Here is a 14,328-nt window from a genome sequence, read left to right on the forward strand (position 1 = left end):
TTTTTAGAGGATATTCTGTATAGTCCCCTTTGTCCATTAGTTGGCGCAGAAAAGCCTTTGAATTAGTGTCTCCCAATTTGAGAGATTTTTTATTTATTTTTTTTAAAGCATTATTTGTTCCACTCCCAAGAAAGGTCTTAATAAAGCTAACGATATTTTGGGAAGAATAATAATTCTTCTGAATAAACCAAATCTGGAGACCTCACATTTTCTATAAATGTTATCAAATTCCTAATAAAATCAAACGTACATAGTTACATTCCTAGAATTTGGATATTTTATGTTCTGTTTGTTTTAAGGGAAAACATTATGTAAAAATAGTTTTCCTCATTTTCTTATATTTTGAGTATCCAAATTCATCTTGATGATCAAACTTAAGGATCAAAATAAAAACAACTCCAAACTCTAAGTCAAAAGTAATTTAGTCAATTGTACGTGGTTGATGTAATGGTTCCCAAGACTTCATAAGATACACTAGATCTTTGGTTCAAAACTCTTAACCATCACCTTGGGACAACCCCAAGGTCCCCAAGGGATATTCATTCCCAATCTGCTTATGGACCAGTCCACATCCAATTTTACAATTTGTTAACTTGTGTGATTGTGGGTAGCCTAAGTAAAGTGGTAGGTCATACAAGACAGAAAATGATAAATTGTTGACAACTCACAGTCGCACAAGTCAACAAATTGTGAAATTGAGTGTGTAATTGGTTGTATCTCTTGAATTATTCATTCTAGAGAGATTACACAACCAAAAAATAATCACATGCTAGAAGAACTCCTTAGAAAAAAAAGAAAAAGAAAAAGAAAAAGTGTTACGTAGTTCAAAATTAAATTAGAAAAAGGAAAAACCATAGTATGATGACTGGCAAGTGGCAACCATTGATTCCATGGATGTGTAAATTCAACTGCTTCTCATTTCTCAACCGACAAAACCAACTTCTAAAAGCCAATCCAATTTCTGAACCGACTTCTAAAAGCCAATCCATATTATCATTAAACAATAACACATGCACAGCCACTGTCACCTCTATGCACTGTAAAGACCATATCCATGGCCTTATCTTTTCATTCTCATTCAATATTCCTTACCACCACTCAGTCTCAAACCTCTTCAAATCCCAACTTCCTCTCCTTTCATCATCAACATGCCCCCACTACTACCTTTCACTACTTCCCAGCTTCCAAACCGACCATCCACAAGCTCTCAGCCCCCACTGACACTGAGAAATGGAGAGCCAAAGTTTCATTCTTTCCTGCTTTCTTGAACAAACGCAAAGATGCTAAGACCCTCAAGGAGGAGCTTCTCGAGGCCATTGCCCCTCTTGATCGAGGTGCAGATGCCACTGCCGAAGACCAGCAAGTGGTTGATCAGGTTTGCTTTGTTATGCTCTAATTTCTCTCTCAAAATTCAATCTTTATGATGACCCAGATAATGGTTCTACCTTGTTTGAGATTATATGTGCACAGCTAACTGAGAGTTTGTAGGTTGCTAACATTTGTGCTATTTCAATTTCATATATGTGAATATATGTGTAATTTAGTGTACAAGACTTTGAAGTCTGGAAATCAAAGCATATTTCACTTTCATGCCTGCCTGATATGATATCCTAATGCATTTATGTAGTTTGATGGATTTACTTCTTATAGAAAATGGGTGGCAACTTAAGGTTATAGTTAAAACAGGGAAAAAACTTTAGATACAGTTCCTTAGATACTATACCTTAAGTTCCCTAATTGAATTCAACCACATGGGTGTGTTGCTATGACCAATACAACAAAAACAAAATTATCTTTTTTAAGGACGATTAAAACAATATTAGTAGATGGACCAACCTAGGGTTGTTATTCTACATAATGTTCTTTAGCGATAGAATTCCAGTAGGAAAATGCACAAACTTTCATTGGCGTATTTTATAAGCTATGAATATATTATGATTAGTCTTTAATCCCAAAAGACATGGGCTAATTTTTATTATCAGTAAATGGACTAACCTTAATTACTGACGTCTATGCAGTATCTGCATCATTTTGTTTGATTCTTGGAAATTATTTTTAAATAGATTGCACGGAATCTTGAAAAAGTTAGCCCAATAAAGGAAACACTCAAATCTAATTTACTCAACGGCAAATGGGAGCTTATATACACTACTTCAAGCTCGATTTTACAAACCCAGGTAAACTTTATTTTCTATTTCCATAGCTATTATGTGTCTTTCCTGAGGCATCAACAGTCTTTTGTAAAAAATTTCCATAATTGTGATGTCATGCATATGTGTAGTACTTTGAATGTAAGGGCGGCAACTTATCGACATACATTCATTTCATAGTTGGCTTGCTTAATCATAAAACTCCTTGTTATTGCATGAGGTGATTATAACTGCCTTTCTTAAATGAGGGGACAAATTGGTTAGATAAAGTTATTCAAATAGAAAATCACCCAAAATTTGGCTTAAAGACTTTCCCTTTGTAGTGTATTTTTGTTTGCTTAATCAAGCATGATTTACCAAAGATTTTTCTACAATCCCTACAGAACTAAACAAATTGTCTTAATCTTAACAATCTGTCATGACATATGAAGCACTACAGATCAGACATTACTTCTACTACCAGAGTGCAATTTTAAAGCTATTTCATGGTCAAAAATACTTTTCTTGGAACTCTTGCCTTTGAGAGTGTTAAAACCCACCTGTAGTATAGAAGAAAAAAGAAAAGTACTCTAAAAATGCCTCCTCATTTCAGGCTTTGTAACTAGCAATTTAAGTATCAGTCTCAGTATTAGTTTGACTAACTTACAGGGAGATTTTCTTGAGAAAACTTTTTAAAACCAAAAGCTGTCTTCCCTACATCCCTCACTTCCCACAGATGCAACCAAACTTTCAAGCTCTTTCTTATGAATAATCTCAAAATGTGATATAGTTTAGTTCTGTAATAATTTCTTGGTGTGTGAATTAAAAAGAAAAGAAAAAGTTCCAAGCACAAACGAATGCATTCAAATTCACAAAAAAAGAAGAACAAGAACAAGAAACAAAAGCCAAACTGATTGGGTTTGTTTTGTCTTAACTCTTAACTGTTCTATATGGGGGGCTTAGTTAAATCTAGTTCTGCATTCCTAATCATTTCTTGGTCCTATTATATGTTTTGAATTGCTAGAAAATCACCATGCTTACTCTTTTTTATTTATTTATTTATATGCTCTGTTTTCTTTTGAGATAAAAAGACAGAATTTAAAATTGGAACTCTTCACTTTTACATTTTGGCCCTGTAAATTGCAATCACTTGAAAAATCAATGTCATGACAGAGACCCAAATTTCTGAGATCAAGAGCAAACTACCAAGCAATTAGTTTGGATACACTTAGGGCCCAGAATATGGAGTCTTGGCCATTCTTCAACCAGGTATATTCAACTTGTTTTGTAATTGTATTTAACTTCTGATTTCTTTTCCCTCCTTTTGTGTGGACCATGATAATTACTAGAAGCATAAAAAATGTGTTTTATTATTCTCAGTTGCTCTGACTAAAATCTTTTTGCTGACCTTATACCCTGTAAACTATGATCCTTCTTCTTATATTAAGAAATCACTAGCATAAGGCAAGAGAATTTACGACCAGTGAGATATCAAATGCAAAGCCTTGCATAATATTTGATGATTGATTACCTAGATCTAAGATTAAATATGTGATATTGACCCTCTTTATTTCACATGGATTCTTCAATCCTTTTGATGAAGTTCTTTTTCTATTATTATTGCTTCTTTTCTCTAACATATGTTGTTATATACCTAAAAATACTATAGTTAATAATGGAATGAGAAGGTGAAAATGTTAATGTTATCTGTATTTAGAGGCTTTAAAGTTTCTCCTAATTGATTGCTCTTGGCATGAATAGCAGGCTATTGTTGTCATAATGGTTTAGTTAGTCTCATACTGATGGTTTTGCATGAACTTTGACCTAACTATCATTGGCAGTGTGTCAGTTGCATGTTTTGCTGATTTGGCTTCTAGAAGTTCCCAGTGCCATGCTTAGACTTTGTTTTTTTTAATCCTGCAATACTGACAAGATGATGTTGAACCAAGAATTTCTACACTCACTTTTGCAGATGCTAACATATCAAATTAATAGTTTTATACTCTTCAGTTTGTGGGAGAATTTAAAGACTTGTGAATTTTTGCTTTTACCCACTGCCTGCCAAATTTTATTGATGTTTTGTAGGTAACAGCTGATTTAACACCTCTTAATGCAAGAAAAGTGGCCGTAAAGTTTGATTATTTCAAAATCGCAGGTCTGGTAAGTATTCTTGTTAAATTTTCTTGATTTTATGAGAGGCCACTTGGACCTCTGACCTCTCACCATTCAATGGGTGGTAGTCCTCCCCCTAAATCTCTTATGACAGCAGGGAAAAATCTAGAATTTCTTCTGGAGAAAAAAGAAAAAAGAAATCTCATGTTTCTAGCACAACAATCTAGAGATTTATTGTAATATTAAAATAGTACATATCTTTCACGTGCTAATTTTTTTCTGGTAAGTGCCTTTTGTAGAATAGGCCAAAACTTAATTGTTGGATAGTGTCAAACAATCTACTGCATTCAAAATCTCTCCTTTGAAGTACTTGTGAATTCAAATGACATATATATGTTAATTATTTTATTGGAGGATGTTTGCCTTTTCGATGAAGGTTTATTCTAGTCTTATATTTTCTCAAACTAAGTGCACTCTTTCATTTTAAAGTGTGAATTAGTACCTGTATCAATACATAGAAATCACAGAATAGGCAGAGCTTATTTCAAAAGTTTTTAGCCCTACATATAGTGATGTATTCATTGACCATACAAAAAGGATGGAGTTAAATTTTTTATATTTCACACAGTAATATTGAAAAAGATTGAGATAGTTTGGTCATGTGCAACAAGAACCTATAATTATCCTATTGAAGTATTGTGGGAACCAAAGGTGGCTTATCACTTGTGATTTAATAATAGGTATCTGTTAGGCAGGACAAAACGTGGAAACACACACACACACACACATTAAGCTTCATTTGCTTCATAATGACACGCCTGCCTAAAGAAAGCACGTGCACACATCTCTGAATTTCAATTGAGTACTTAGTTACATATATGATTTATTTCATCTTGGTATACAGATACCAGTTAAGGCACCTGACAGTGCTCGCGGTGAATTGGAAATTACATATTTGGATGAAGAAATGAGGTGAGTTAATGTTTTGTGATATGCTATTCATATAAATTCCATATCCTAAGAATGTGCTTAGAGGATATTGCAACTAATTTCATAGATTAGAGTGCAAGAATTCAATATTCTAAAGGAAGAGAAATGTGTAAGGTTTAATGAGTTATGATTATATCAATGACAAAGGTTTAATGCCTCTTCATTCTTTTGAATATCATTTGCTTCTTTCCAAAAGAGTAAGAAAAAATCCAATGCCCTAAATTAGTTTGTCCTTGCACCAGATAAATTAAAATTATGTTTTTCTTATATTGCCAGAGTTTCAAGAGGCGACAAAGGAAACTTGTTCATACTGAAAATGGTTGATCCATCTTACCAAGTTCCCGCTTGATGTACAAATCACACTGCAGTGTCTATAATCATTTGGCCATCATGCTTTCTTGGTCACGAGATTGGACTGAATTGTACTAGTTCTGCTTAAACACAATTTTGGTCATATTTTCTTGTTATATAAATGTTACAAAAAAGTTTTGGGCCCTTGCGAGTTTTACTTAAAGGTCCTGGCACATTTCTTTGCTGTACAGAACTTATGGATAGTTCATGGACAGTCAAATATAGATAAATGATCATTGTGTGTAGTTTATTTAAATAGCTAGAGGAAAGCCAATTTTTAGATGATAAAAGGGTTAGAAATCTTGCCAAGTATGCATTTTTTTTAATAGTAGTTAGCCTAAACAGTTTATCTATGATCAAGATCTACTAGTGGAGAGAAACATTTAAATTTTTTTTTTAACTAGATTACAGTTTTGACATCTAAGTGTGGATATTTTCATTTTGGTCCCTTAAAATTGAGATTTTCCATTTTAGACTACAAAGTTTGATTCTGTTTTGAAAGATGAAATAATCATTCCCTCAGCAAAGATTAAAATTTAAAATTCAAAATGAGAGAGGAAATCAGTCTTCCAAATTGAAGTGGAAAATAAACGTTCAAGATAGCTAATGTTGAGGCTGAGGGGGGTCTTGGCTTGTTTCCGAGGTGCCGCCTCATTAACTTGTTTTGGTGCCACATAAACTGCATGAATACATATCTTATATTAACTGCATAAACTTATTCAGGGGTAAAAAAAAAAAAAAAAAAAAAAAAAAAAAAACCTGCATAAACTATCAGCCATGGCTAATGTTAGATTTTTATTTTTTACTTCTTTGAGCAAGCATTTCTGATTTATATATAATAGTCATAGACTCATGCAATGCTGAAAAAATTTGACAATTTGTTTTTTGTTAAGTAAAAAATGAAAATAGTAGATGAGACTAATAAGTAGTAGTTCCAAACCCTTCTTAAAATAATGTGATTATTTTCTAGTTGATACAATATATTTGTTAAGCTATCTATATTGTTATTTGAAAGTATTTTAAATTTTGTAAGTTTTTTTTTTTTTTTTTTAAATGAAATATAACACATTTTACATTTAATTATTATATAAGATGATATATTTTGTAAATAATATAATGTATGATTGAAATTTGTTTCTTGTACTCCTTAGAAACAAGAAACGATTATCCTCTATATGTCTTGAATGACTTAAAGAGGATACCCATTTAAGTAAATCTATCACTTATGTTAAAAAAAATACTTTAATAATATAAGAAAAATGTAATTTTATCAATAACCAATATTACATCGAGAACGCGACATAATTGTCAATGAAACAACTTTTCTTTTTACACAAACTTCTTCTCCCCAAACATCACTGAAGTGGAATGAAGTGTTCTGAACAGACCAAAGTAGGCTGAAATGGATCAAAATGAACCGAATAGACTGATGTGGACCAAAGTGAACCAAAATGAATTGAATGGACCTACATGAACCGAAATATACCGAAGTGGACTGGATGGACCGAAATCACTGACTTGGATCGAAATAGATGGAATGGACCGAAGTAGACTGAATAGAAAAAAATAGAAGAAATGAACCGAAGTGGACCTAAATAGACTAAAATGGACCTAAATAGACCTAATGGACCAAAATAGACTTAATGGACTAAATTAGACCGAATAAACCAAATTGGATTCGAAATGGATTGAAAGGGCCTAAGTGGAGCGAAAGGTGCCGAAGTGACCGAAATGAACCGAATAGACTGAAATAGACGGAATGGACCGAATAGACCAAAGTGGACCTAAATGGACCAAACTAGAACAAAATGCTTCGCTATGTGGCCCGGAAACAACGACCACGCAATACCCAATCTTATCAAAAAAAAAAAAAAAAAAAACCAATGTTAATGAGCCCAAGGAGTTAAGGAAAGAGCATTATGGCTGTCTCTCCTTCATGTGCTTCTGCCACTCTGCCACACAACCTTCAACCCTGCAAAAACTTCCTTCCTTCTCACACTGCACCCATTATTTTTCATGCAAAATACCTACTCTCCTCTCCAAAACCCAACACCACAACAACCAGCACCCACATCATATTAAGCCCAACAAGCTCTCTGACCTTGCTGATTCTTGGAAATGGAGGACCCAAGTTTCCTTCTTTACTGGTTTTTTGACAAAAGGTAGGAATGCTGAAAGCCTCAAGGAGGAACTTTATGCAGCAATAGCCCCTCTTGATAGAGGTGCTGAGGCTACCCCTGAGGACCAACAACTTGTAGAACAGGTGGGAGCTTCCTTTCAACCCCTTTGTGATTTTGTATTATATCACTCTTCTATTCCACAGTTTTGTTTTTTAGCGCGAAGTTTTATCTTTTATGGTACAAAAACTGAAAGTTCATTTCCTATAGTCATGCCTGGTTGTGATGCCTTTGGGATTTTGACTTTTGAGTTTATCATTTATGGCATTAATGGCTGAATGTAAGATGAGTTAAAAAGTAAAATAGCTTGTCTTTTTTGCTTGAATACATGGTTGGTCCCAAAATTTTAGCCTATGATATGACATAGTGATCAATTTTAGTCTTAGATGACGCTATTAAACTAAAAATTGACGCGTTATCACTCCATTAGACACATTAGTGACCAAATTTGATCGCTTTAAGTTTGTTAGAGACTAAAAGTGGTCACTTAAAGTTTGTCAGGAACTAAAAACAATCACTTTAATTTTGTTTCGGACTAAAAGCGATCACTTTAAATTTCAATGAAAATCGCTCATAGGATCAAGTATAGGGACCAACCGTGTATATTGTGGCCTTTGAGTTTTAAAAGCTGACATCCAGTATCATGTAGATTGCTCTGTTTGATTATATAGCACATGCTAATGCCACATTTAAAATAGAATTCAATATTTTTTTAAAATTATATTATTAATTTTTAAAATTTTGCCATGGCCGAATTCCATATGAAACGCAACTACTATATGATTTTCCTGGTTTCTCATTGGCATTTTCAGGTCTTGGTACCTATTTTTTTCAAGTGCACAGTCCATGTATTTCTCTAGTACACAACTATGGACTAAAACATTTGCAAGTTCAATATGTAACAAATCAAGAATATTTAATCACCATGTCTGGGTTTAGCATTTGAAGATTTCTTTTATGACATTTATGGATTTTTTTTTTCTTTTTTCGATCAGATTGCTCGTAAACTTGAGGCAGTGAATGAAGTAAAGGAGCCTCTCAAGTCTAATTTGCTCAATGGAAAATGGAACTTCTATATACAACATCCCAATCTGTTTTGCAAACGCAGGTGATTCTTTGTTAATGTCTCTTTCAGTTTTTTGAAACTTGTTCTCTGTAAGAAAGGCATAATTTTTCTAATACAACATTATGGATTATGAACTACTTTCAAAGACTATTTATTCTCATGCTGACTGCTTGGTTTTGATGCTTTGTTCCTTAATAGATGCATATTTACATATGAACACACACACACACACACACACACACACAAATAGAGAATAAAACCTATTGGTGTATTTTTGTTCTTTCTTGGAGAGGAAAAATTGGGGACTCCTAGACCCTGCAAAAGTGAGAGCTTTGTGAATTGGTTACTACCTTTATATTTTCTATGTTATAAATTGGTCGTGTATGAACCTTTTGTCCAAGTAACTGAGGAGAATCTTGTCTTGTCAGGTATATAGGTCTCTTAAAATCTAAGATTGATAATTATAACTGATTGCGCTTTAAGTTGTATAATTCTACTTTCATTTCTGCTTTTAGTGGTTCTCTTGTATCATGTTTTGTTTTGTTACATCTAAATTTGTTATGTTTGAATTCTTTTTATACAATGAGTTATCATGTCTGTGGGGAATATGTGTAAATTTGGATTTGAAAACTTATTCTTAATTCGTATTTTTTCTTCTTTTATTCTCTTCTTATATATCATTCATCTCTATAGAATTACAACTCATTACTTAAGAATTTATATGACAGAGACCAAAATATTTAAGGCCAAATGGGAAAATCTACCAGGCGATCAATGTGGATACTCTAAGGGCTCAAAATATGGAAACTTGGCCATTCTTTAATCAGGTATTGCTTCTTAGTAACATCTGATTTACGTTGTTTTGTTGCATGTATATTTCTTTCAGTTTTCACNTTCAATCTCAATCTACTCAACGTTGGTAAAGTGGAAAACGGGCGCGGTCGGGTCGGATTCGGGTCGGATCAATCGGGTCGCGGGTCAAAACAGGTCACGGGTCAACGGATCGGGTCAAACGAGTTTGACCTGTTTTGCCATGTCTACCGCCCGGGGCAATTCTCGTGTATAATAAATTTCAAAGGAAAAAAGAAAAGGAAAAAAGGTAGCATTACGCGTCTGTCTCATAATTAATCAAAAAGGTTTGCTTTATGGTCTACTGCAATGAGACAATCTTTGGTAAAGTTTAAAGGAGTCTAGAGAAGAAATAGGTGGAAACCCGTTTAAAGTGGTCAAAAAATTTTGCATCCGCGAAAAAATCATAACGTGGCGGGCATTACTGGGACATAGACATGTCATCTGGGTCATGGTCATTTGTGAAGTAGGAGACGGGGTAAACGGAAGGTTTTGACAATGGAACGCAATTTTATGGTGGAATAGGTGAATACTTTTATTTCAGAATTGTTTCAAATTTTCCGCAGACTCTTCTCTGTGGAAATTTTAAACAAAACAGAGAAATGGGTGTATCTTTCTTTTGGCGTATTGTTATATTTCTAGTTCATGGGCTGTCTCTGTTCAGCGAGAGCGAAGATAATACGACGAAACATCATCCACACCTCATTTCTTAATTGATATTTAAACGCGTGCAAAAGAAGATTTCAAGTCAAATGTTTTACCAGTCAGTATCCAAACTCTTCTCTCTTGTCCTACGTAATCCTCTCTTTTATTTCTCCATGATGACTTTGACTGTAGGGTCACTATTTCGATGGGACTAGGGAATCGATTGCATTTCCTTTGTAATTTCATTAGATTGGTTTTTATTTCTGTTCCCATGCAATTTCAAATCATTAGTTGGGCTTTTCAATTTCAGATGTTGATTGAACAGAAAAAAGAAGCAAAAGCATGTTGCATATTCCAAATAAAAATTATTAAAATCATGAGTTGGGCTTTAATATCAAATGTAATTCATCTTTTTTTTTTTTTTTCTTTTTTCACAATTTCCCATCAACCAAATAGTGAAAAAAGAGTGTAAGTCATGCCGTACTATCCAATTGCCATTTTAATACATAAAAATTTATTTTTATTTATTTTACCACATCATTTTACAATACACTTTACATTAAATGTTCTATTTTAATGATACTCTCTGAAACCTCTCTCTCTCTCTCTCTCTCCGAAAACCCATTCCACCACCTCTCCTCTTTACTCTCCATATCATATATAAATGTGTGAGAGGAGAAAAAGAAAGTAGAAAGAAAAAAGAAAGTGACAAAATAGAGAGAGACCGGTTTGGAGAAGGAAAAAAAAAAAAAAAAAAAGAGAGAGAAGAAAGAAAGGAAGAGAGAGGAGAGAGAGAAAAAAATTTTATTATAGCATTTGTGATTGTACCATTCCAAATTTGGAACAGTAATGTTCACATATGCCAAATTATTTGGCATTTAGAACACCTCATGTGAGAGGTTTTTTGTGTTTGGTGTGCTAAATGTCAGATATTTGATGTTTGGCACACTTGATGTTAGTGTTCTAATAACTATTATATAGTACATGTACATCAATGAGTATTGTATCTCTAAATGCAAAAGCACTTAATTAATTCAACCTTAGGGTGTGTTTGTTTGAAAGGGTTTTAGGGAGGATGAAAAATTTAGGAGAGAAAAATAGAGATAAAGAAATTGGAAAGGTGTTTTTTTTTTGATGGGAAAGCTCAACGATAATTCATTCATAATTGTTAAAGAGGTTACATCAACGTGGAGGACTGTGTAGGACTGTGTAGTCTGGCTTGAGAATGCCCAGCCTCCTTGAAAGTGCATATTGGGAAAGTGTTGGTTAGGAGGAAAAGTGAAAAAATTTTGTAGTGGGGTCCGAGTGTTTTTTCTCAGACTTATCAAAAAATTTTCTTTCCAAAACGAGGAGAAAACTTAAGAGAAAAACATAGGTTCTAGTAATAACCAAAATTTCTTCCTGTGCATTGAGTTACGTTTCCAATTTTCCTTCCTGTGTTTTTGTTTTTTTCAAGCTCTTTGAACTTAAGTTTACGCTACTTTTTTTTCAACGTTTCAACCAAACAGTGATTTTGTTTTTTTTTTTTTTTTTTGATCAACGTGGGGTCCTTGGTGGCTTTCACCTCTTTTTTGATCAACCTTTTTTTTTTTTTTTTCAAAGTTTTCCAGCTTTCACCGCTTTTTATATATATAACAAAGAAAAATAAAGTAATATAATAATATTAAGAATGTGTTAAATTTTATAACTAGCTGCTAACCCATGCGATGCACGAGATTCATTAAAAAAAGACCATAGTGCAATTATCTATTGAATAGTGACTTTCTTTGAATATGATGTTTGCTTCAAAATCACTTAACACATACTTCAACAATCTTACATTATAAGTATATCTAACATGACCACAATCATCAATTTGCATAATTTGCATATTTTAGAAAGTAACATGCATCATAAACTTGACATCACACATAATGTTCATAAATTACTGTTAAAAAAATTCTAGTGCACCTATGTTCATAAGAAACTTACCATGATACATACTAATTTTTTAGGCAACCAATCATGGGTAGTGAGTGGGCCACACAAGCAAATCCATCTGCTAAAGAATTCATTACAATATAATAAACAAAAATGTAATATGTCTCATAACAAAAAAGCATTGCTACAATCTATTTTTGAATCAATAATTGTAGTGCTGGCAGTGATCATGATGCAAGTGAGCAAAGAATGAAAAACCTTGTAAAATATTTGTCATGGTAAGAACATGGAAACACATACTTACAAAGATGCCCTTAAATCAATGTCATAATTGTGAAGCTAAAATTTTCTTAACAATGACTTATGAACAATTACAAAGCATAAGACATATACTTATCTCCTTAAACATATTACTTATTACTGAACTATTTCATTTTACCCAAAAACAAAAAATAAATCATTAAGCAAAATTTTTTTCCAAAATCAACCACATAGATAACAAATACTCACAGAACTCTAGAAATATTGTTTGAGAGCTTCTCAAAATCATCAAATAAAATAGAAAATCAACCACAAAATCTGAATTATTCTAATTTTGCAGCAGCTTTTGAAGTTGTTTAAACTGGTCATCCAAATATCCTTTTTTATCACCAATACCAATAATTAGAATTTCTCTACCAATCCAAACTAAATTAATTAACAGACCAGTAAAAATTCTGTTTAATTCAATGGAAAATAGGCTAGTTTTCCAAGAAAGTAACAAAACCAAACAAATACAACATAAATTTCCTTTCAAAAATAACAAATCTCAGGGGAAAAAGAAACATTCCCAAAAAAACAAATAAGTGCTTAAAGAGAACAATATCCACCTAGAGTAGAGATCCACTTCACACCAAATTTTTGAACAATCTCTCAAAAGCAATTATAATACCACCCAAAAGAAAAAGAAAAAGATCACCTCATCTAGATAAGCAGAGTGTTCCGGCCACTATCTTTGAAATTGAGTCATAACATCGATGGTGGCTTCTTTTTCTCAATAGCGTGAGCTTTTATCACTCAGCATGACTAACCCATAAAACAAAGTGCTGGACTGAAGCAAATCTTATTATAATCTTAGAGGTTAGAGAGGGCTTTGACTAAATAGTTACAGTATGCATAATCTCCAGAGTCATAGATGATTCAATAAAATTTTAATTATATAAATCCCTAAACCCTTTAATTTACAAAAGTAATGCAAGCTGAAAAGTAAAAAAAAATAAAAATAAAAATAAAGATATAAAGCATAAGTTTGAGGAATGGCCTTTTGCATATACATTTTGAACATGGCTTGCAAAAGATTAGGGTTAAATGTCCTTCTGTTTCTCTACACCAAGGTTATATTGTCCTACTATACTGAACGATGTACACCTTCCTTGCATTCCTCAGGTGCCTCATTTAAGTCCAACAGATATGTAAATGCAAATAAACACATATTGAAGATTAAAGCCCACATTAGCTCTAAAGCTTGGATATTCAGCTCTCAAAGATTAGTTCTTATACTCCTATAATTATATTGAAAATGCTAACTGTGGGGTCTGTTACCTAAAAAAGGTATAGTAGCCCTCAGAATTGGGCTCAGGGCCCAAAGGCCCGATCCGAGAACACGCAGTCGTCCGAGGACATCCTAAAGAAGTTTTATTCACGTCAAATAGGTGATATGAAAGGTATAAACAGGTGTTATATACCGTGGTATAGCACACGTCCGAGGACGCCAAAGTCCGAGGTGAAGGTAACCTTCGTACTGACTGAAAGAGTTTGCCAGGTTGTAGCTGAATTGGAAGTTGGATATAACTTAAAGAGGCGTCGGAGAAGGTAGAAAATATCTTCTAAAGTCTATCACCTCCTCATTAAATGCTGTCCACCTAACGCTCTGGCCGCATTAATGTGGAGGTGATACCTGAATAGTAACTAAGCAGCTTTATGACCACTAAGCTGAAAGTTCCGGTAGGGACTAGATGGGACAGAAAGGAGCTCCCAGGATAAGAACTACACGTGTACAAAGGAAACAAGAAAAGAAACGAAGTATATAATGTAGAAACGAAGAAAAGAG

The 14,328-nt window shown here is 33.4% G+C and overlaps 2 protein-coding genes across 3 annotated transcripts; both read left to right on the forward strand.

The window, feature by feature from the left end:
* Positions 1 to 957: 957 nt before the first annotated feature.
* LOC111987083 (probable plastid-lipid-associated protein 4, chloroplastic) lies at positions 958 to 5,838 on the forward strand. Of its 2 annotated transcripts, XM_024018784.2 has the most exons (6): positions 959 to 1,375; positions 2,064 to 2,177; positions 3,303 to 3,398; positions 4,215 to 4,289; positions 5,146 to 5,213; positions 5,508 to 5,838. In XM_024018784.2, exons 1-6 carry the CDS (start codon positions 1,055 to 1,057, stop codon positions 5,578 to 5,580), a joined length of 747 nt encoding a protein of 248 aa, XP_023874552.1. In that variant the 5' UTR covers positions 959 to 1,054; the 3' UTR covers positions 5,581 to 5,838. The 2 variants fall into 2 exon arrangements, with proteins under 2 accessions (XP_065629903.1, XP_023874552.1); XM_065773831.1 differs by lacking the exon at positions 5,508 to 5,838 and having other exon boundaries at positions 958 to 1,375; positions 4,215 to 4,284.
* A 1,628-nt stretch (positions 5,839 to 7,466) lies between these two features.
* LOC111987091 (probable plastid-lipid-associated protein 4, chloroplastic) lies at positions 7,467 to 9,652 on the forward strand (the record flags this gene model as incomplete). Its single annotated transcript, XM_065773845.1, is given in 5 exon segments — positions 7,467 to 7,667; positions 7,670 to 7,845; positions 8,755 to 8,824; positions 8,827 to 8,867; positions 9,554 to 9,652. Coding segments are annotated over 5 exon segments (552 nt in total), but the record flags the coding sequence as incomplete, so codon positions are not given.
* Between the last annotated feature and the right edge of the window lie 4,676 nt (positions 9,653 to 14,328).

Source organism: Quercus suber, unplaced genomic scaffold, assembly GCF_002906115.3.
Source record: "Quercus suber isolate HL8 unplaced genomic scaffold, Cork oak 2.0 scaffold_81, whole genome shotgun sequence".
NCBI lineage: Eukaryota > Viridiplantae > Streptophyta > Magnoliopsida > Fagales > Fagaceae > Quercus > Quercus suber.